Source organism: Bacillus rossius, chromosome 2 (genome assembly GCF_032445375.1).
Source record: "Bacillus rossius redtenbacheri isolate Brsri chromosome 2, Brsri_v3, whole genome shotgun sequence".
Lineage (NCBI taxonomy): Eukaryota > Metazoa > Arthropoda > Insecta > Phasmatodea > Bacillidae > Bacillus > Bacillus rossius.
Genome location: NC_086331.1, coordinates 87,144,958 through 87,165,722, shown reverse-complemented (window position 1 = coordinate 87,165,722; position 20,765 = coordinate 87,144,958). Strand labels below are relative to the sequence as shown.

General features: G+C 36.9%; 1 protein-coding gene across 1 annotated transcript in view; it reads left to right on the top strand.

Moving 5' to 3' along the window:
- The first annotated feature begins 2,596 nt into the window (after positions 1 to 2,596).
- LOC134528918 (trypsin-3-like) overlaps positions 2,597 to 20,765 on the top strand; it is a 57,123-nt gene continuing 38,954 nt past the window's right edge. The window contains exons 1-2 of the mRNA XM_063362585.1: positions 2,597 to 2,639; positions 3,558 to 3,742. Of these exons, the coding sequence (XP_063218655.1) occupies positions 2,597 to 2,639; positions 3,558 to 3,742 (228 nt within the window). The remainder of the gene's footprint in view (positions 2,640 to 3,557; positions 3,743 to 20,765) is intronic.

The window sequence follows — 20,765 nt, the reverse complement described above, 5'->3', positions numbered from 1 at the left end:
CAAATATGTAATGACCTAAAAGAGTCCTGGATAAATGTTTTAAATTCTTTAAACTAATGTTTTTAATAGACGAGATATATAATTGCTATGCTACGCTTATTTGATAAGTTTCCATTTACGTGTGACATTTGAAGAGTAGTATTGCATAAGGCTGTACGAACGTTTGAAATTTCGAACTCGAACCGAACTTTAAAATAGTTCGGTTCAAGTTCGTGTCAACAAATTTGGGTTCAAGTTCGTTTTTTTGTGACAACACTAGAACTTGTTAGTTTCCACATTTTAATAATACTAGAACCACGATTTTATGTATGCTCACGGCAAGGGCGCCCATATGGCAGTTTGTAAGGGGGGCCAGACTATAAAATAGTTTGTAAGAGGAGGGGGCAGACCTTCAAAAATTGACAAAAAGTGTCAAAAATTACAATTTGCCAAAAATCCTCAAAACCCCATACATTTTTTCCTCTTCCTGAAAGCTGGGGGAGGGGGCCACGGCCCTACCCTGCCCATGGGCATGGGCGCCCTTGGCTCACGGTTCCAAGGATGGCATTCGTAAAATCGCTGCCTTTGTAAAATCGGGGCTGGCCCATTTGCCCCCCCCCCCCCCTTTTTCTCCCCATTTTATTTCTTTAACTTTTCGAACTAAATATATATGGTATTACTTGTGTGTATTTTGTCGTTATAAACAACATATCATTAAATATTAACGACTATTACTGCAACGAGGGGGGAAAAAAACCTCCGGCCGCAGCACATAGAGTAAGTAAAGGGAGAGGCGCCACTCCCATAGTAATGATCGTTTACTTAAATTTGTAAACAAAACACTTGCGATCATACCATTTCTTTGCAACTTGACAACAAAAAAATTACAGCCAGATACAACTTGAGAAAGGTTTAGTGTGTGATAGTTGGCACCTTTGTAGTCGCCATATTTTATATTGTTTCGATAAAGGCTACTGACATTGTAAAATTGCTTTATGTTAGTACTTATAATGGGACGTTAAACTATTTCCGCAATAGAAAAAAAAAGATTTGATTCAAGGTGAATTCGAACCCTCAAGCGCTAGTTTAGAGTTATGACGCCTTTACCCACATGATCAAATTTATCTTGAGTAAAGTTCAACAAGTGTATGTACTTATATAATATTTTTCTGCACTAGTAAAGTCCAAATTAATTATACAGCCAGATTGAAACTGATGATCGTTTAGTAATGATTTTATTTCTGTTGATTATATTTATTTTCCATTCCATTATTAATTTTTTTTAATTTTCAACTTCAAAAACTACAGTAGCAGCCCTAGCAGGTAATATGGAGAACGACAGGCCAACGTGTTCTAATTTTCGTTTTCGGCAAAATGCCACGCAGTATCTAGTTTTCAGTGACATTTTAAATTATATACTTTTACTTTCAAATCCCATTATTACCACGAGACAATACAAAGATGGCCGTATGTAATTATAATAACTGGATATGTAATAAACTAAAGAGATCAAAACTTGTAATTTTTTTTTCCGATGTTGGTGAAACATGGTATGATCTCATTTTTAAGGATTCAGTTTGTCCTATCTACTGTCACCAGCGTGTGAACGTGGAATGCGCACTGGCTTCGCCAGCCCGGCGCCGCCCGCCCTTTCCCGCGCTATCTTCCCACGCTGCGGCCGGTCTCGGATGCCGGTCTCGGATGCCACAGTCTCTGCGCTGCTGTTTTTGAAATATTCAGATACATGGAAAGTGTTATACACTCGTTTTAAAGATTTTGGAATCAAAAACAAACTAATATCATCAATTTAAAAATAAGTTACCGAACTTTTATTTTTCCGCCTTGCAGAAAGAAGCAGGTTTCCAAACGCGTCTTATTGCTACCAATTGCAGCGTTTCCCACCTATTTCAATTTAAAAATGTGGCTTCGTGGTAGCGCGATACAACAAAACAAGTAGTGACGACCTCCGACATGTGCGACATCTGTTATGTGTTACTGCAATGAACCTCTGCGTGGGAGTGCCCGACATCTGTGTGTTGACGCGTGAACTACGATGTGTAAAATTCGTTCTTCGTCTACCGATTACAAAGGTTACGGCGGAACAGATTTTTCAGCTGGTATTGCTTCTAAATGCATCCTGCTGTTTCTAACTCATGCACACATATGTTTTGTATAATATTATTATTTTGTTTCCCATTTCCAATCAAATTATACTAGCATTCGTTTACTAAACTTCGCCGTTTTTAGGAATAATTAATTAATAAAATAAGACGCATACCAAAATTTCGAGTAATAACATTTTAAGATCCATCCTTACTCTGTAAATAATATTTTACCAAAATCCAATTTATGTCATGGTATTTACAGAATCTGCTCCACCGCAAACGTCGATTTTGCTGCTCGGAACCACATGTATCGCGCACTCTTAAGCTTATTTTAGGAATTTGTGTACTTTCTAAGGCAAAAGTATTTTGAGGTTTTTCGAAATCCTAATTTTTGAATTTTTGAGGAAGAAAACGAAAATTTTTATCCTCAAAATGGGCATTTTTGAGTCATTTAAGAGGAATTTTGAGGAATTTTTGAGTCCAAGATGGCTGCCGTGATGTCACAATCCAAGATGGCTGATCGGATCCTGGTTCCACATCCTGAAGCCTGTGCCAGTAGCCCCTTTTAGATGCTACTAATATAGCTGACAAATTTTTAAATGGAGGAATATATTTTAAAAATTTGATTAGTTATTTTTTTTTATAAATTAAAGAAATTCCGAATTTCTTGCTTAATATTTACGGATTTTCAATACGGCGGCCGTATCGAAAATTACGAAAATGGTGGTTAAGCTCCCCTCCAGTGTTTTATTGGAGGCTTGTACATGGGGAATTTAAGCCTCAATGGGAAAATTTCAAGCTTCTGGAGTTTTGGGGAATATAAGTGTAAATTTCCTTCAAAATATTAATTTTCCCTTCAAAGTAGGGAAATTTCTAGGAATTTTGAGGAATTCTAAGTAATTTTTTTAGAAATTTTGAGTCATTTTTGGGGAATTTTAAGGAAATTTTACTCCAAAATTGGCCAACGTGACGTCACAATCTAAAATGGCGGTCGGCTCCCTGCTACTTCACCTGGACCCTAGCGCCGGAGGAACATTTATATACTACTTATAGTATACTTTAACTCATATTTTATTACGGTAATTATAACAACTGTATAAAACTGCAACAATCATATATTAAATTTAAATAATAATAAAAGACAAACAGGCTATGTCTTTGAAAAACCATAGTCTGCAGTTGCATAGTGACTGTTTAAAAAATGATAATATATTAGTTTGAATTTGTAATATTTTATGATTTGGGGGGAACTGGAAAAGGAAGTGTGGGGGCTAAAGTTTATCTGCCCATAGCGCTAGCTTCCTGAAATCGGGACCTGCCTATAAACTGTTTCGGCTTGACGTTGAGTTACATTACATCCTTACAAACTACATAAATATGAGTGGTATGATTGTTTAGATATTGCAGTTTTAAATTTATGTATATTATAAAGAGTTTGAACTTTAAATAACATTTTTCTGTGAAATGTTTCAGGAATTGTTGAAAATAAGCGGGTAAAAGACAACAACTTGTTACGTAATTCGAATAAAACGAAGATTCGACAATGTGGTGTAAGTGCAAACATCAGATTTGTAGTGCCTAACCTCAAAATTGTGGGAGGACGTCCCGCTGCCAGGGGGCGTTGGCCTTGGCAAGTCGCTATTTTTAATGAAAAACAGGTACGTTTTTGAGGGTATTTGATGTACATAACATATAACTATGTCCTACATTTTATAGAACACTCAAGTAAATCACAACATTCTAAAATTAATCAAATAATAATTGCTTTATGTTAACACTTAGGCAGTTTAAGTACTACTACGCAAGGAACGTAACGTCCCAAAAACGCAACACGCAAACAACGGAAGAAAATCACGGTCGCTTTTAAAGCACGAAAGTTGCAAGACGTCAACAACCCTAGAACTTGAAACTGTTGAACAGTTTAAATCAAACGTCTTCCCCGATTTTACTTTGATGATTAGTTTTTATCTTGAAAAAAAATTATAAAATTGTTAATATTTTTTTTCAGTGTGTCAAAGTTTAACAAGTGAAAATGTGTATAATAAAAACAACACCGTGGCCATTTATGGACATAATTTCTGCATCTTTTTAAGTTTTCGGAACACTTCACTTCAAATATGGAAGACGGAAATGCTTGCCGAAGTGCAATAATTTAAAAGTTGCCCGAAGATTGCGTTGCAATTTTGCGTCTAGCTTACCTAGTTTATAAACGTGTATTTATAAACTTCGTTGTACTTTTTTAGTCTTCCGTTTCGGGCGTTCTTGAGTTTCTTGCATTTAGCTTATAAAGCCATCATTAAGCTAGTCATTGGAAATTGAGGAACATTTAATTGTTTACTCATCAGAATTTGCTCAAAATTATGTCACATATTTTTTCTCTCGCCACATTTAAATACAAACACGTCATCGTTATTAATTAGATGCGTTTATTTGAATTCATATGGCTTAAATAAAATTTCTTCGTCTAGTAGGACTTCACAAAGTTTTCCGTAAAATATCAGTATAGACCAAAAACGTTACAAGGAAAACAATGAGTGTTTTAAGGGGCCCGCCTGGCAGGGAAATGGAGATGAAAGTGTATTGAAACTCATTTTAGTGCTTTGAAGAACCTCTACAGAGCTTTTTATGGCTAAAAATTATTTCTATCACGTGTTTTAGCTAGGTTTACTCTCCTAAAAATACAGTTTAAAAAGGAAACCAGGAAACTGAACTACTTATCCGCCCTCAGCGTATTCTTGAATGCTTTTCGTAAAAAGACACCACTCAGATATATCTTGAGCGGTTTTGAAATCGCGTGGGTTTTTTTCTGCAGCTCTATGTTTGCCCAGGTAGGCGGAGCCATAAATCTCTAAATCATAGAAATGTACTGCGGTGCAGATGGTCAGGTTACATACATTGAGGAGGGCATGCAGTTTGGTTCTTAGTAACTTGGTGCTATATTGCTGGTGAAGCCCAGCGAGCCTCCAACTTGTTGGCTGCCTATTAAGGATCAGTCTCACATGCCAAGTTTTGGTCATTTCTATTATTTTAGGTATTTTTCTGTAAAATTATTCCGATAGCTTTCATGAATTGGTAGTTGGCTCACAGATTTTCTTACAAGATATTTACAAAACATTATTTTCAAGCTAAAAAAAAAATTCACACAAGTGATCTGAATTATTGATACTTCTGTGACTTTTGAACTTAATTGTATAACATCTAGAAAATGTTTGTTTGAAAAATTTCAGACGAAACATTATATGTAAGCAAGCCAAGCCATCGTGACAAATTTACAGAAAAAACCATCAGTTAACAGTAACAACAAAAATGAATTAAACAATAAAACTTGTGATACCAAACTGTAAAAACACATTTATTATGCCAATACAAGGATATTTAAATATTGTTAAATGAGACATAATCAATTTTATGAAAATAGATATAAGTAGTAGGTAGTATACGTTGGTTCCGCCGACGACATGTACAAGGCTGTAGTACCCTGATGCTGACCGCCAATTTGTATAGGGTCATCACGGCGGCCATCTTGGATGAACTTTGCCTTGTTTTTGACCTTAACCTTCAGAATTGGCCAAAAAGTCTCAAAAATAGTTTTAAAATTCGCCAAAATAACCCGTATTTAGAAAACAATTTTAGCCAAAAAAATATAAAATATCAAAAAAATTACAATTCCCAAATCGAAGGGAAAAATTGGCTTTTTGAGAAAAAAAAATTAGCATTTTATTCCACCAAAAATTTCATAAGCTGGAAAATACCTAAAAGGGGCTTAAAATCCCCATCAAAAGCCACACAAACTGCTTAGGTCATGACCTTGACCATTAACATATTGACATGGCCACAATTTTGAATTATGGTGTCACAGCCGCCATCTTGACAAACCGTAATTATTAACATAGAAAATTGAAAACATAATTTTTTTTGAAAAATATTCTTAAATCACAAATTTAATAAAATTTTAATACAAAAACAAATTTGAACGGTTAGAACCTGGTGAGAGAGAAAAAAAATAGTTATGAGTAGATGGATATAGCCGATTCTGGGACAGGCGCAGGATCCAGGATCCAGCGGCCATCTTGGATGACGTCATCGGCGGCCATCTTGGACTCAAAAATTCCCTAAAATTCCTTAAAAATGACTCAAAATGACTCAAAAATTCCCGTTTCGAGGGAAAATTAGGATTTCGAAAAAACTCAAAAGTCGTTTTGCCTTAGAAAAAACCCAAAATCCTAAAAGCGGCTTAATAATCCTTTGAGCTAGCCACTCAATTAATAAAATTTTAATAAAAATATGAGTCCTCGGTTCGAACCCGGCAAGTGCAAAAAAAAATGGCGTCCGATCCTTCCCTCTTGGTGGCTTCTGGCAGACTGACTCCCACCACTTTGTTCATAGTATATTTATCGTCAGGTAGTATGATGACATGTCCGCCATCTTGTCTTCGATGCTGGAAGCCATCATCATTGTATCGTCGGCGAGAGTACGCTGACGCCATGTTAGTTTAGTTCTTATCCGCTAGAGTGCAGTAATCATTTATTACTGTGACACCAGCCATCTTGAAATTTGGCCGCCATCTTGGAATCGTGTAATTATTTAGCTAGAAATTCGGGAAAAAATCCATAATTCATTAAATAAATCACTCATTATTTTACATATTGATTAGATCAGTTCCTGTCCTTGGTTAGATACTCGATCGATGCAATAATGTTTAATTTTATGTAAAGAAATAATAATTTCAATAAACCATGTTCAAAATTCTTAAAGAGGCTTAAAATCCTCTACTACCATCATCTTATAAGCCATCATGTCCGCCATCTTGGAAATTCGTAATTTCAATGCTAGAAATTCAGGAAAAAGTTCAAAACTCATTAAATAAATTTTTCAACCAATAAAATGATTAATTAGATCGACTTAGGTCCTTGGTACGATTCTGGATGCTGAAGAAAAAATAAATATAACAATTTAACATAATAGTGACAGGTTCGTAAATAAAACATCGCAAATTCTTTCACAAAATAAATTTTATTACAAAATCTATATTTTACTACAGGATCACTTGCGAAAGCCCTGCATAGGCGTGAAATGACTAATTCTTAGCTCCAATCGGTTTATACTAGACAGAGACCAAACGGAACCTTTACAGACATAATCCTCCTCTTCTTGACAGAGTTTCTGGATACCGTTTTTAACAGTTTGCTTCACATCGTCAGAACTGTAAATTACTGCAGCCGATGTCTTGAATGCACACTTCCTCACTTCGTCTTCGAATGGATACGGCTTTCCATATATACAGTCCAACCACAAGTTATATTTCAAAGGTCCGTTTGTTGCTACATCATCAGTAAGCTGATTGATTATGTCCTCTCTGATATCATCAAGAAAATTACAAATGTCTTTTGACTCACCTAACGTATTTAGATAATAGTAATCTTTCAATTTTCCACGAAATGCAGACTGCGCCAAGTAGAACCCATTATAATTCACTAGTAATGCACCGAACACAGTATTAGGTTTATTTTCATGTCCAGACATTATAGCAATCGGTTGCTGCACATTGGTTTTCTTGCTTGTACGCTTACGAGTCTCCAATCTAAAGCGAGGAGTCGAAATTTCTACAGGTAGTTCTTCAGTAGACACACGGACTTTACCGTTGCATTTTTTCACATGCCGTCGCAAACTATCAATACGTGTAAACCATTCATGACACTCATCACAGCGGAACTTCATGCGAGATGGATTCTTCTTGCATTTACTCCTCTCATGTCTTCGTGCTACATGAGAAAAAGTGAACGACATATCGCAGTAGCTGCAAGGATACCTTCCTGATGAAGACGAGCCTTTCAGACCCGATCCAGATACTGACGTTGCCGCAGTTGCGACATCTCCAGGCATACTCTTATGAACATCAATGCATCGTTGTTGAATAGAAACCTTTACTTTCTGCCGAACAGCAGGACCTTTGCATGTCTTCATGTGCGTTTTCATATTATCTTTTCTGGCAAACTGCTTATGGCATTTCTCACAAACAATCATTTTACGATAAAGGTTCTTGACACATTCTCTCTTTTCGTGTCGTCGAATATTGCTGTTGTTTGTGAAAATCTTGTCACAGTAACAACACCGATGTCCGTTAGTTGTTGAATCACCAGCCATTGAAGTCTCCATTGAGGCTGAAACGAAGTTCGTCGTGTTTTCCTGTGTAGCCAGCACCACCGGCATTAAATTCTCTTCTGCTGGTGGTACCACGACTGTTGAAGTCTCCTCCAGTGTTGTCAGAGGCGTTGCCGTCGAGATCTGCTCCTTCCTCGTCGCCGTTGACGTTAGGGTTCCTGTAGACGATGGTACATCCTCCATCAAGTTCGACGTTAAAGTCGGTAAAGATGCCATCGAGTTCACAAGAACAGGTAATTACGCGACTTATGCACCAGAAGAAACAAACTAGGCGATCCTTACACCGATAACGTCAGTAACAAACTGAGCATCCTGCTGTCTAGGACTCGCTTATTTACATGCACAGGATGGAATAATACGCTAGTCAAATCAAGAACCATCAACAATAATACTCGAGTCAAAACTACATTAAAAATAGAAGCCCACTCAACGAAAAAGGCAGCACATTTGGAAGCAAATTCGACATATGAAATGGACACGCAATGCACGCACTTGCAGATTTCATCACAAAGTTAACATTTAAATTCCATTCAAGCGAAGTAGCAAGCCAATGTCACATCATCATATTAACATCCTATTGGTCATACTATCCTCAAAATTTCACAGTATTATAAATCACACCAGTTATAGACGGACTTATGGTTTCTAACACACAACATTTCAGTCATTTTTCTTTAATAAATTCATATTTTAAAATGCAAAATATACATGGTAAACGAAGAACCAGGTACGTAAATATTTTATATACTTTATGTACACTGTAGACGTCAAGAGCTTGAAAGTACATATGTAAGAAAGATATTTAATAAAACTCATATTAAATTGTATATTTATTCCCATTAATACACATCAGATCAAAAAAAAGTAGGTTTTATTATATAAACCTCGAATTTCTTAGTTCATGTTTCTTTGAGGACGTATAAATTTTCAGCATTTCGCGAACCAAGTAGAAGTTTTAGTCTATTCTTCAATCATTTGGATTGTCTCTCGATGAACAATTGGTCTCATGTGCTACGGCTTCCATCTTCTTTACATATTTGTTATTATTAGTCTTAAAATCCACGCATCCGTGTCACTATCACAGACGCAAAGTTATCATCATCATCGTAGCTGTCATCAATATTATCATGAGCTGCATCAATATCACTCATTTTATGATATCGTTTCCGCATTTCAGTTGTCAGAGATTTACCACAATCTATGATCTTGTGAGCTTCACATTATTCTCTATTGTTTTGTAGACATGGTTAGTTCCATTCTCGTTTTCTTTAAAAGCGTGTGTGTCCAGTTTTATTATTTAATCCTTCAACCCATCATCCCAAACACAATTAAATCATCGTAGTATACAGAAAAAAAATCATCAAAGTTCCTTTCATTTAGTCTTAGGAACCGCATCATCCTTTCCACCTATAGTATAGTTTCTTGAGCCCAAGAGTCTTTCATTATATACCATGCAGTGTTCTTCAAGAGATGTGGTATACTTCTAGTTCTACATACAAATCCATCCTATCATTGATTTGTTGACACATTAGAAAAAAAAACCTTAAAGTTAATTTTTACTTGTTTTATTAAATTATCACTTCGGCTAAAAATAATTACCACACATAGTGTGTTATTACATTTCCTTCTTCATCTGCAATGCTAAGTTCCTTGATAATAAATCCATACTGACTAGAGAAGCCTTGGAGGTTTACACATTTCGTCATGGTGGTCGAGACGAGACTAAGCCGGTAATGTACTGTCAGGTCTTAGATAATAGATGACACAATCTACCTTGTTGCAGGATGTCTCGATGATGTCCGGAGCCTCCTCGTCACAATCACTGGTGCAGTGATGACCGAAGTTGCAGACCTCTAGTTGGAAGTAACCATCCTCGGTGACGTAGTGCACACGGCGGAATCAGGGCGTTACTTCCGCGTACTTTGCAGTTGGAACGATCAGCATTTGCTTGAATTTGTAGCAGCAGCTCTATACCCACACGACTATGTGTTGACTGCTGTGTCTAGGGTGTTGACCTCAATTTATTCCGCTAGGACCACCCTCCAGTCCAGTCACATGTACCGTTGCTTCCGTTGTTGTCCCCCGCCTTGCTGGCGACCTCCAACATTCCAACACGGTGATCAACCATCCAAGCCCTAAGCATGCTAGCATTGTGTCTTGAGATCGGACCTGGACATCCAAGTTACATAGAGTATAATATACTCTGAAATACATAATAAAGATAAAATTGATATAAATAACATTATACTTTGCTTAATAGTTCCAGAAGTAATGAACGCACTGCTTGACCAGTGACAGGTGTAACTAAATATTGAATATATTTAATATTTTATTTTCCATTACCTTTCGTGGTATTTATTAATCATTCACTCTACAAAAAACAACTCAAGACAATAAACCTGACCAACGAATTAAATACAGTACCGCTATGCCTTACATGAAAGTATAATTTTTCGATAATCTGAATAACCTATAAATCGTTCATGTACAAAGCCACACATACAGGCCAATTGTCTATGGACCATGAGACCGAGTCATGACAATATCAGACGTATAGGCTAGAAATTTCAGAACCGCAGGACCTTCTTCGTCTTTAGATAATTACAGTCATTTAGACCATCATGAAATTTTAATACATACTAAAGGACCAAGCGACCTTGAAAAATATTTTTGTAACACCAAGAGGTTTTGAACTAGTAAATATTCAGTCACTACATATTTTACTACGCGCAATCAACAAAAAGGAAGCACCATCAACGAAAAGGCAGCACAATCTAAAAAGGCAGCACATTTGTAAACACCATCAACAAAAAGGAAGCACATTTTGGATGCACCATCAACGTAAAGGCAGCACATTTTGGAAGCACAATCAATAAAGAGAGCAGATTTGGAAGCACCATCAATAAAAAGGAAGCACTTTTGGAAACACCATCATCAAAAAGGAAGCACATTTTGGAAGCACCATCAACATAAAGGCAGCACATTTTTGAAGCACCATCAAAAAGGCAGCACATTTTGGAAGCACAATCAATAAAGAGAGCACATTTGGAAGCACCATCAACAAAAAGGAAGCACATTTTGGAAGCACCATCAACATAAAGGCAGCACATTTTGGAAGCACAATCAATAAAGGCAGAACATTTGGAAGCACCATCAACAAAAAGGAAGCACATTTTGGAAGCACCATCAAAAAGGCAGCACATTTTGGAAGCACAATCAAAAAAGGCAGCACATTTTGGAAGCACAATCATTAAAGGCAGCACATTTGGAAGCACCATCAACAAAAGAAGGAAGCACATTTTGGAAGCACAATCAAAAAAGGCAGCACATTTGGAAGCACCATCAACAAAAGAAGGAAGCACCATCAAAAAGGCAGCACATTTTGGAAGCACAATCAAAAAAGGCAGCACATTTTGGAAGCAGCATCAAAAAGGCAGCACATTTGGTAACACAAGTTACGAGAACTAAGTCTTAGTTAGAAATCAGAATGCAAGAAATAAAAACATTAAATTTTTACTTTTAATATTTAATTTATTTCTTAAGATTATACAAATAGAAGTAAAATAAGCCATTATTGTATGTAGCCAGCTTTCCTCAGTTCTTCGAGTATGAATGATATTTCTTTTATGCACGAATAGTTTCCTGCACAAAGCGAGCCATGTAGAAGTCTTAGCCGGTCAACCAATAAGTTTAAATCTTTCCACGATGTGTAATCAATCTCTTCTACCACCATCTCACTTGCTTGTTTATTATAAATACTTTTAATATCACAATCGTCCCAGTGATCATAATAAGCGTTATCAGATTTATTTATTATAAGACCGCGTTTCCATCGTTTCGGTCTCAGGACACCGTTACATTCTTCGATCTTGTCAGCTTTAGGTGCTTCATCACAGTCTATGCTTTTGTCAACAGCCTCAGAGTCACTGTTACAATCACTGTAGAAGACATCCTCTTCACCCAGATTACCATATGAATTCGATATCGATGATGTCGAAGTGCCATTATCGTCTTCATGCTTCCTTTTTAGGAGTCCATCATTTTTACAAAGTAAGAAAGATCTACTTGAATTCGGCTGGAATGTATTCTCACTTTTCACGATAAGGATTCTTCCATTGTCTTCATTCTTCCATAAATCATCATCATCCTTCAATTTAAGTTCTTCGTCGAGATCGGAAGAGCTACGAACATAATCTCTCTCAAGACAAGGAAAATTATTGTCGTAATGCAGATCACTATTACTTAGTCTAGTAGATCCATCGTTGTACTCTGGCTTGTACGCAGGCTTAACGTTACAAGTTCTATCATGTATTTTTAAGCTCTCTCTCCGCGTAAACGACTTGTTACATCGAACGCAACTTATCATATTGCGTAGTGGATTTTTAACACAGTCATTCTTCTGGTGTTGTCTTCCATTCTTTCTCAAGGTAAATTCTTTGCTGCAAAACTTACACCTGTGTCCTTTCGATACAGCGACAGACACCGAATCAGGATTCATATTAGTTACTGTGACTAATGTTAGATACAAACAGACAGTTTTCCAATTGGAACCATTACTTAAATATATATTTTTTTAAATATTTCTTAAGGGAGAGTTAAGTTATCTCATGCAAAGGTACTTGTTGTAAGTAGTTCTGCTTTTCAACAACAGATGACACCACGTATTGCTTGCAGGTAAATAATATTTCTTTCTTTCATGCGGGATGCAGGATTCTCACTAACGATCGCAGTAGAGGGATGGCATCGCTAGACTCCAAGGAGAAGGTAGTTTGTTCTTCCAGTTAGTGTTTCTCAGATTTCTCAGGGTATATATTATTATTTGACTGAATAATGATTTTTTTTAAATTCCACCTAATAAAAATAAAATAGAAGCACTCAGAGATAACCATCAGGGATGATGTCGTTTATAAACATCATAAATTACCAATTTTTTTTAAAAAATTCCAAATTATCCTGCTTAAGCAAAGAGTTCACAAGCCCGCTTGTGCTAGAACTCTCATGTTGCTATAGCAAAGAGTTCACAAGCGGGCTTGTGCTAGAACTCTCATGTTGCTTAAGCAAAGAGTTCACAAGCGGGCTTGTGCTAGAACTCTCATGTTGCTTAAGCAAAGAGTTCACAAGCCCGCTTGTGCTAGAACTCTCATGTTGCTTAAGCAAAGAGTTCACAAGCGGGCTTGTGCTAGAACTCTTTGCTTAAACAGGATTTAATTTGGACTTTTTTAAAAAAAAATTGGTAATTTATGATGTTTATAAACGACATCATCCCTGATGGTTTTCTCTGAGTGCTTCTATTTTATTTTTATTAGGTGGAATTTAAAAAAAAATATTATTCAGTCAAATAATAATATATACCCTGAGAAATCTGAGAAACACTAACTGGAAGAACAAACCACCTTCTCCTTGGAGACTAGCGATGCCATCCCTCTATTGCGATCGTTAGTGAGAATCCTGCATCCCGCATGAAAGAAAGAAATATTATTTACCTGCAAGCAATACATGGTGTCATCTGTTGTTGAAAAGCAGAACTACTTACAACAAGTACCTTTGCATGAGATAACTTAACTCTTTGCTTTAGAAATATAAAAAAAATATATATATATTTAAGTAATGGTTCCAATTGGAAAACTGTCTGTTTGTATCTAACATTAGTCACAGTAACTAATATGAATCCTGATTCGGTGTCTGTCACTGTATCGAAAGGACACAGGTGTAAGTTTTGCAGCAAAGAATTTATCTTGAGAATGAATGGAAGACAACACCAGAAGAATGACTGTGTTAAAAATCCACTACGCAATATGATAAGTTGCGTTCGATGTAACAAGTCGTTTACGCGGAGAGAGAGCTTAAAAATACATGATAGAACTTGTAACGTTTAGCCTACGTACAAGCCAGAGTACAACGATTGATCTACTAGACTAAGGAATAGTGATCTGCATTACGACAATAATTTTCCTTGTCTTGAGAGAGATTATGTTCGTGGCTCTTCCGATCTCGACGAAGAACTTAAATTGAAGGATGATGATGATTTATGGAAGAATGAAGACAATGGAAGAATCCTTATCGTGAAAAGTGAGAATACATTCCAGCCGAATTCAAGTAGATCTTTCTTACTTTGTAAAAATGATGGACTCCTAAAAAGGAAGCATGAAGACGATAATGGCACTTCGACATCATCGATATCGAATTCATATGGTAATCTGGGTGAAGAGGATGTCTTCTACAGTGATTGTAACAGTGACTCTGAGGCTGTTGACAAAAGCATAGACTGTGATGAAGCACCTAAAGCTGACAAGATCGAAGAATGTAACGGTGTCCTGAGACCGAAACGATGGAAACGCGGTCTAATAATAAATAAATCTGATAACGCTTATTATGATCACTTGGACGATTGTGATATTAAAAGTATTAATAATAAACAAGCAAGTGAGATGGTGGTAGAAGAGATTGATTACACATCGTGGAAAGATCCAAACTTATTGGTTGACCGGCTAAGACTTCTACATGGCTCGCTTTGTGCAGGAAACTATTCGTGCATAAAAGAAATATCATTCATACTCGAAGAACTGAGGAAAGCTGGCTACATACAATAATGGCTTATTTTACTTCTATTTGTATAATCTTAAGAAATAAATTAAATATTAAAAGTAAAAATTTAATGTCTTTATTTCTTGCATTCTGATTTCTAACTAAGCCTTAGTTCTCGTAACTTGTGTTACCAAATGTGCTGCCTTTTTGATGCTGCTTCCAAAATGTGCTGCCTTTTTTGATTGTGCTTCCAAAATGTGCTGCCTTTTTGATGGTGCTTCCTTCTTTTGTTGATGGTGCTTCCAAATGTGCTGCCTTTTTTGATTGTGCTTCCAAAATGTGCTTCCTTCTTTTGTTGATGGTGCTTCCAAATGTGCTGCCTTTAATGATTGTGCTTCAAAAATGTGCTGCCTTTTTTGATTGTGCTTCCAAAATGTGCTGCCTTTTTGATGGTGCTTCCAAAATGTGCTTCCTTTTTGTTGATGGTGCTTCCAAATGTTCTGCCTTTATTGATTGTGCTTCCAAAATGTGCTGCCTTTATGTTGATGGTGCTTCCAAAATGTGCTTCCTTTTTGTTGATGGTGCTTCCAAATGTGCTCTCTTTATTGATTGTGCTTCCAAAATGTGCTGCCTTTTTGATGGTGCTTCCAAAATGTGCTTCTTTTTGTTGATGGTGCTTCCAAATGTGTTGCCTTTATTGATTGTGCTTCCAAAATGTGCTGCCTTTATGTTGATGGTGCTTCCAAAATGTGCTTCCTTTTTGATGATGGTGTTTCCAAAAGTGCTTCCTTTTTATTGATGGTGCTTCCAAATCTGCTCTCTTTATTGATTGTGCTTCCAAAATGTGCTGCCTTTACGTTGATGGTGCTTCCAAAATGTGCTTCCTTTTTGTTGATGGTGTTTACAAATGTGCTGCCCTTTTAGATTGTGCTGCCTTTTCGTTGATGGTGCTTCCTTTTTGTTGATTGCGGGTAGTAAAATATGTAGTGACTGAATATTTACTAGTTCAAAACCTCTTGGTGTTACTAAAATATTTTTCAAGGTCGCTTGGTCCTTTAGTATGTATTACAATTTCATGATGGTCTAAATGACTGTAATTATCTAAAGACGAAGAAGGTCCTGCGGTTCTGAAATTTCTAGCCTATACGTCTGATATTGCCATGACTCGGTCTCATGGTCCATAGACAATTGGCCTGTATGTGTGGCTTTGTACATGAACGATTTATAGGTTATTCAGATTATCGAAAAATTATACTTTCATGTAAGGCATAGCGGTACTGTATTTAATTCGTTGGTCAGGTTTATTGTCTTGAGTTGTTTTTTGTAGAGTGAATGATTAATAAATACCACGAAAGGTAATGGAAAATAAAATATTAAATATATTCAATATTTAGTTACACCTGTCACTGGTCAAGCAGTGCGTTCATTACTTCTGGAACTATTAAGCAAAGTATAATGTTATTTATATCAATTTTCTCTTTATTATGTATTTCAGAGTATATTATATTCTATGTAACTTGGATGTCCAGGTCCGATCTCAAGAATCAATGCTAGCATGCTTAGGGCTTGGATGGTTGATCACCGTGTTGGAATGTTGGAGGTCGCCAGCAAGGCGGGGGACAACAACGGAAGCAACGGTACATGTGACTGGACTGGAGGGTGGTCCTAGCGGAATAAATTAAGGTCAACACCCTAGACACAGCAGTCAACACATAGTCGTGTGGGTATAGAGCTGCTGCTACAAATTCAAGCAAATGCTGATCGTTCCAACTGCAAAGTACGCGGAAGTAACGCCCGGATTCCGCCGTGTGCACTACGTCACCGAGGATGGTTACTTCCAACTATAGGTCTGCAACTTCGGTCATCACTGCACCAGTGATTGTGACGAGGAGGCTCCGGACATCATCGAGACATCCTGCAACAAGTTAGATTGTGTCGTCTATTATCTAAGACCTGACAGTACATTACCGGCTTAGTCTCGTCTCGACCACCATGACGAAATGTGTAAACCTCCAAGGCTTCTCTAGTCAGTATGGATTTAGATAAAGAAGGAAATGTAATAACACACTATGTGTGGTAATTATTTTTAGCCGAAGTGATAATTTAATAAAACACGTAAAAATTAACTTTAAGGTTTTTTTTATTCGGATGTGTCAACAAATCAATGATAGGATGGATTTGTATGTAGAACTAGAAGTATACCACATCTCTTGAAGAACACTGCATGGTATATAATGAAAGACTCTTGGGCTCAAGAAACTATACTATAGGTGGAAAGGATGATGCGGTTCCTAAGATTAAATGAAAGGAACTTTGTTGATTTTTTTTCTGTATACTACGATGATTTAATTGTGTTTGGGATGATGGGTTGAAGGATTCAATAATAAAACTGGACACACAGGCTTTTAAAGAAAACGAGAATGGAACTAACCATGTCTACAAAACAATAGAGAATAATGTGAAGCTCACAAGATCATAGATTGTGGTAAATCTCTGACAACTGAAATGCGGAAACGATATCATAAAATGAGTGATATTGATGCTGCTCATTATAATATTGATGACAGCTACGATGATGATGATGATAACTTTGCGTCTGTGATAGTGACATGGATGCGTGGATTTTAAGACTAATAATAACAAATATGTAAAGAAGATGGAAGCCGTAGCACATGAGACCAATTGTTCATCGAGAGACAATCCAAATGATTGAAGAATAGACTAAAACTTCTACTTGGTTCGCGAAATGCTGAAAATTTATACGTCCTCAAAGAAACATGAACTAAGAAATTCGAGGTTTATATAATAAAACCTACTTTTTTTGATCTGATGTGTATTAATGGGAATAAATATACAATTTAATATGAGTTTTATTAAATATCTTTCTTACATATGTACTTTCAAGCTCTTGATGTCTACAGTGTACATAAAGTATATAAAATATTTACGTACCTGGTTCTTCGTTTACCATGTATATTTTGCATTTTAAAATATGAATTTATTAAAGAAAAATGACTGAAATGTTGTGTGTTAGAAACCATAAGTCCGTCTATAACTGGTGTGATATATAATACTGTGAAATTTTGAGGATAGTATGACCAATAGGATGTTAATTTGATGATGTGACATTGGCTTGCTACTTCGCTTGAATGAAATTTAAATGTTAACTTTGTGATGAAATCTGCAAGTGCGTGCATTGCGTGTCCATTTCATATGTCGAATTTGCTTCCAAATGTGCTGCCTTTTTCGTTGAGTGGGCTTCTATTTTTAATGTAGTTTTGACTCGAGTATTATTGTTGATGGTTCTTGATTTGACTAGCGTATTATTCCATCCTGTGCATGTAAATAAGCGAGTCCTAGACAGCAGGATGCTCAGTTTGTTACTGACGTTATCGGTGTAAGGATCGCCTAGTTTGTTTCTTCTGGTGCATAAGTCGCGTAATTACCTGTTCTTGTGAACTCGATGGCATCTTTACCGACTTTAACGTCGAACTTGATGGAGGATGTACCATCGTCTACAGGAACCCTAACGTCAACGGCGACGAGGAAGGAGCAGATCTCGACGGCAACGCCTCTGACAACACTGGAGGAGACTTCAACAGTCGTGGTACCACCAGCAGAAGAGAATTTAATGCCGGTGGTGCTGGCTACACAGGAAAACACGACGAACTTCGTTTCAGCCTCAATGGAGACTTCAATGGCTGGTGATTCAACAACTAACGGACATCGGTGTTGTTACTGTGACAAGATTTTCACAAACAACAGCAATGCTCGACGACACGAAAAGAGAGAATGTGTCAAGAACCTTTATCGTAAAATGATTGTTTGTGAGAAATGCCATAAGCAGTTTGCCAGAAAAGATAATATGTAAACGCACATGAAGACATGCAAAGGTCCTGCTGTTCGGCAGAAAGTAAAGGTTTCTATTCAACAACGATGCATTGATGTTCATAAGAGTATGCCTGGAGATGTCGCAACTGCGGCAACGTCAGTATCTGGATCGGGTCTGAAAGGCTCGTCTTCATCAGCAAGGTATCCTTGCAGCTACTGCGATATGTCGTTCACTTTTTCTCATGTAGCACGAAGACATGAGAGGAGTAAATGCAAGAAGAATCCATCTTGCATGAAGTTCCGCTGTGATGAGTGTCATGAATGGTTTACACGTATTAATAGTTTGCGACGGCATGTGAAAAAATGCAACGGTAAAGTCCGTGTGTCTACTGAAGAACTACCTGTAGAAATTTCGACTCCTCGCTTTAGATTGGAGACTCGTAAGCGTACAAGCAAGAAAACCAATGTGCAGCAACCGATTGCTATAACGTCTGGACATGAAAATAAACCTAATACTGTGTTCGGTGCATTACTAGTGAATTATAATGGGTTCTACTTGGCGCAGTCTGCATTTCGTGGAAAATTGAAAGATTACTATTATCTAAATACGTTAGGTGAGTCAAAAGACATTTGTAATTTTCTTGATGATATCAGAGAGGATATAATCAATCAGCTTACTGATGATGTAGCAACAAACGGTCCATCAAAATATAACTTGTGGTTGGACTGTATATATGGAAAGCCGTATCCATTCGAAGACGAAGTGAGGAAGTGTGCATTCAAGACATCGGCTGCAGTAATTTACAGTTCTGACGATGTGAAGCAAACTGTTAAAAACGGTATCCAGAAACTCTGTCAAGAAGAGGAGGATTATGTCTGTAAAGGTTCCGTTTGGTCTCTGTCTAGTATAAACCGATTGGAGCTAAGAATTAGTCATTTCACGCCTATGCAGGGCTTTCGCAAGTGATCCTGTAGTAAAATATAGATTTTGTAATAAAATTTATTTTGTGAAAGAATTTGCGATGTTTTATTTACGAACCTGTCACTATTATGTTAAATTGTTATATTTATTTTTTCTTCAGCATCCAGAATCGTACCAAGGACCTAAGTCGATCTAATTAATCATTTTATTGGTTGAAAAATTTATTTAATGAGTTTTGAACTTTTTCCTGAATTTCTAGCATTGAAATTACGAATTTCCAAGATGGCGGACATGATGGCTTATAAGATGATGGTAGTAGAGTATTTTAAGCCTCTTTAAGAATTTTGAACATGGTTTATTGAAATTATTATTTTTTTACATAAAATTAAACATTATTGCATCGATCGAGTATCGAACCAAGGACAGGAACTGATCGAATCAATATGTAAATTAATGAGTGATTTATTTAATGAATTATGGATTTTTTCCCGAATTTCTAGCTAAATAATTACACGATTCCAAGATGGCGGCCAAATTTCAAGATAGCTGGTGTCACAGTTATAAATTATTACTGCACTCTAGCGGATAAGAACTAAACTAACATGGTGTCAGCGTACTCTCGCCGACGATACAATGATGATGGCTTCCAGCATCGAAGACAAGATGGCGGACATGACATCATACTACCTGACGATAAATATACTATGAACAAAGTGGTGGGAGTCAGTCTGCCAGCAGCCACCAAGAGGGAAGGATCGGACGTCATTTTTATTTTTGCACTCGCCGGGTTCGAACCGAGGACTCATATTTTTATTAAAATTTTATTAATTGAGTGGCTAGCTCAAAGGATTATTAAGCCGCTTTTAGGATTTTGGGTTTTTTCTAAGGCAAAACGACTTTTGAGGTTTTCGAAATCCTAATTTTCCCTCGAAACGGGAATTTTTGAGTCATTTTGAGTCATTTTTAAGGAATTTTAGGGAATTTTTGAGTCCAAGATGGCCGCCGATGACGTCATCCAAGATGGCCGCCGGATCCTGGATCCTGCGCCTGTCCCAGAATCGGCTATATCCATCTACTGTTATGGGGTCCTTCCTCCACAGAGTCTACCTGAATGCAGAAAACCTCACCGCTTACCTCAAGTCACATATTATTTCTACATTAAGCAGTCTTGGCAGCCATCTTGGACTGGCAATTTTAATTTTTTATTCTAGAGTTTGCTGGAATTTTTTTAATTTAAGGAG